Source organism: Neolamprologus multifasciatus, chromosome 17, assembly GCF_963576455.1.
Source record: "Neolamprologus multifasciatus chromosome 17, fNeoMul1.2, whole genome shotgun sequence".
In the NCBI taxonomy this organism is placed as follows: Eukaryota; Metazoa; Chordata; class Actinopteri; order Cichliformes; family Cichlidae; genus Neolamprologus; species Neolamprologus multifasciatus.
In genome coordinates this window covers 19,188,925-19,192,195 of record NC_140455.1, presented here as the reverse complement: position 1 = coordinate 19,192,195, position 3,271 = coordinate 19,188,925, and the positions used below count along the sequence as shown (strand labels likewise).

Sequence of the window (3,271 nt, the reverse complement as noted above, 5' to 3'; positions counted from 1 at the left end):
GAAGCAGAGCTCTGAATCCTTTCCATTATAGATAATTTCTCTTAACATACATAAATTATCCCACATCAGTCGTCCCTTAATTGCGCATGTTTGTTCTTTTTCAATGATAATATCTAATACATCCTCTAGTCTAGTCATAATTATTTTGGCAAAAATAATTAGTCTACATTCATTATTGTCAATTGCCAATAATTATTAATGTTTTCTCTATCGCCTTTCTTATATAGTAAACACATAACTCCTTCATAAAACGATTTACCCATTGTTCCTCTTTCTATTCCTTCATTAAAATACTGAGTTAATAATTCAGATAGTTCTTTGCTCACAAGTTTGTAAAATTCAGAGGGGAGTCCATCTAGACCAGGTGTTTTATCGGTACTAAGTTGGTTAATTACTGACTCTACTTCCTCTCTTTTAATTTGACAAAATGAGGTCGTCATGCTTTTGCAAATATTCCACCTTGTAGTGCAGTTTGCACAAATTGTTTTAAAAATGCACTCACCCTACAAACATTACTGATGAGTCAAGATCTGCACAAATCGACAGAAACACTGAAGCAGCTACACATTTTATTCTTATTGTCATGTATGTCCTATTTGTCAGGTGATAGAGAGTAATGGTGATGCAAGATCACAGGTGAAATTGGATGATGATCTGGTGGTTCATTACTGTATGAAGCACATGTGTGACTGCATGTATTTGGAATGTCTCACTGTTATTTATCAGGTGACAGAGGCAGCTCTGCCATGTTGTAGCTCGGACAGAGGTGAAGAGACAAGGTCACAGTTGACTGATTAGATTAACTAGTATTTATTATCATGACAATTGTCAGGCTGTTTTTAGTCATTCCAGTATCCTCGGTTGAGGCTGAAAGAAGCTTCAGTGCTCTCACAAGACTAAAAAAACAAGATCAACAATGACTCAAATGAGATTAAACAATGCTACTGTATACCATGTTCACCAGGAGACACTGAACAGTATAGATATAAAACAAATATCACAGTTAACGAGAGGAGCAGGCATGTGTTTTACTCCTTCACATAGTGGACATTGAGTTGTTTTGTGAGGCACCAGTAGTCCATGTCTGTTGCTGTAACAGTAGGTCATGTTTAGAATAATAATAATAATAAATAAATAATAAAAAAAAATCCCAGCTCACTTATTTGATAGGGGCAATAGTGTGCATAAAATGTTTTAGAGACCTTTTACTTTGTGGTAATCTTAGATGAGTAGTTTTATGGATAAAAACCAGCAGGTCATTCAGTGTTCCCTTAGTGCTAATGTATAAGAGATGTTGGTGTACTATAACTGAATTTGTCATATTGTGCATCTCCCTCAGGTGCACCAGTGGAACCATCGTGCAGTACAATATTTCCTACCTGACAATTCTCATGACCTAATGGCGTATGAGATATTCAGAGTGCAAAACAAAATACATTGACTGAAAGTAAGGCAGTAAAAAGTAACAAAAAACAACAAGATTGCAGAACAAAGCTCTTAAAGAGGTGTGTGGCTCTTAAAAGAGCCGTTTGATGGATTAGGATTAGAGTTTAACCGCCGAAGCCGTACAGAGTGCGGCCCTGCCTCTTCAGAGCATACACCACATCCATGGCGGTCACAGTCTTCCTCTTAGCGTGCTCCGTGTAGGTGACGGCATCACGGATCACGTTCTCCAAGAACACCTTCAGCACTCCCCGGGTCTCCTCGTAGATCAGACCGGAGATACGCTTCACTCCGCCACGGCGAGCCAGACGGCGGATCGCGGGTTTGGTAATACCCTGGATGTTATCACGGAGCACTTTACGGTGACGCTTGGCGCCTCCTTTTCCGAGTCCTTTGCCACCCTTGCCTCTTCCACTCATGGTTACAGTTACTTCTTTGAACGAGTAAAGTCGAATGAATGATGAAACTCCACAGAGCCGTGTTATTATGTGTACTCGGCGGACGTAAGAGAAAACAGACGGTGCGACGACGACTCGAAGCTCAATGGCTCCGCCCACTCTTCTTTTTTCTAAATGTGGTCTTTTGTTAAATGACAAATTAAGTCTAACCGATGAGACCTACACCAAATCACACCCACAATGTCTGAGTGGAATTCACATTTTTATTTCACAAACTAAACCCAAGTGTCCGCATTTGTAACAAAAACCACACACCCTCTTAACGTTTTACCCAGAGTCTAGCATAAGTGTTGAACTACATTAAAACTTATTGACATAACGATTAACACATGTATAGATCACACACAGGGAGGATGTCACTGTAGTTTGAAATGTGAAACTGAAACAAATCGCGTTTATTTATTGTATTTGTAATCCTGTCCAGATTTTACGATCAGAATTATGATTTGAAGCCAAACATTTGCCTCACCAGGATGAGCTCAATAAGCATTTGTTCACATATTATTTCTGAGAAACCCACAAGTGTATTTATTACAGTCACATTATTTACATATGAATTAGAGAACATCACTTTCGTTTTTACTATTTTATGGCATTTTACAGATGCAATGTTTCCCCTCATAACATCAAAGTTACAGGATATATTGTCCTGAAATTCCCAGGGCTTAAAAACCTTCAGGGTTCATTTTTACAAGTATCCTGTACTTGAGCTTTGTAAGAGGAAGTGAGTGTGTTAAAGGGCCCCTTATAATCCTAACGCTGATAAAAATCGGGGTGCTTTGTGATGAGATGCTGCTTTAGCTTTGCTGGCTTCATTGATTTTTTTTACTTCTTGAAGACACAAACACACTTTGGTCTGCCATTGTCATTCTTGATAAAGCCAAACTCAAATGAATTGTTGTCATACTCTATAATTTTAGCTAGTTTGGCTTTTGCATTACTTGATGAAGTAGATGGACTTAAATATTTGTCCATTGCGCTAATTAACTCAACCCCGGATGATGCACATGTATCTAGGTGCCACCATAGGTTTTTTGCTTATACCCAATCTGCGGATTGGGAACACCAATTTGAGAGCCTCTGCTACAATGAGAGGAAGATAACGCCAGACATTCATTACAGGTTAAAAAAACACAACGTCGCCTAGCCTTACAAAACAACCACTTTAGTGGACCAAAATTAAACATGCAAAAATGACTTATATAAGATGTCTCTCTGACATCACTTTGTGCAGTGAGTAAATAATACTCACTACCTAATAATCAGAAACACATCTAACATAAGATAACCTTTATTAGTCCCACACATGGGAAATCTGCAGGAATATTCCCTCATATCCACCCCTATGTTTTCTTTTCTTTAATAAAGGA

General features: G+C 38.4%; 1 protein-coding gene across 1 annotated transcript; it reads right to left on the bottom strand.

The window, feature by feature from the left end:
• Positions 1-1,119: 1,119 nt before the first annotated feature.
• On the bottom strand, positions 1,120-1,916 carry LOC146499297 (histone H4). Its single transcript, XM_085138219.1, has one exon. The coding sequence runs from the start codon at positions 1,860-1,862 to the stop codon at positions 1,551-1,553; it is 312 nt and encodes a 103-aa protein (XP_084994345.1). The 5' UTR covers positions 1,863-1,916; the 3' UTR covers positions 1,120-1,550.
• Between the last annotated feature and the right edge of the window lie 1,355 nt (positions 1,917-3,271).

Excerpts from the sequence above, each read along its gene's own strand:
- LOC146499297 (XM_085138219.1), bottom strand. The coding sequence starts at position 1,862 with ATGAGTGGAAGAGGCAAGGGTGGCAAAGGACTCGGAAAAGGAGGCGCC.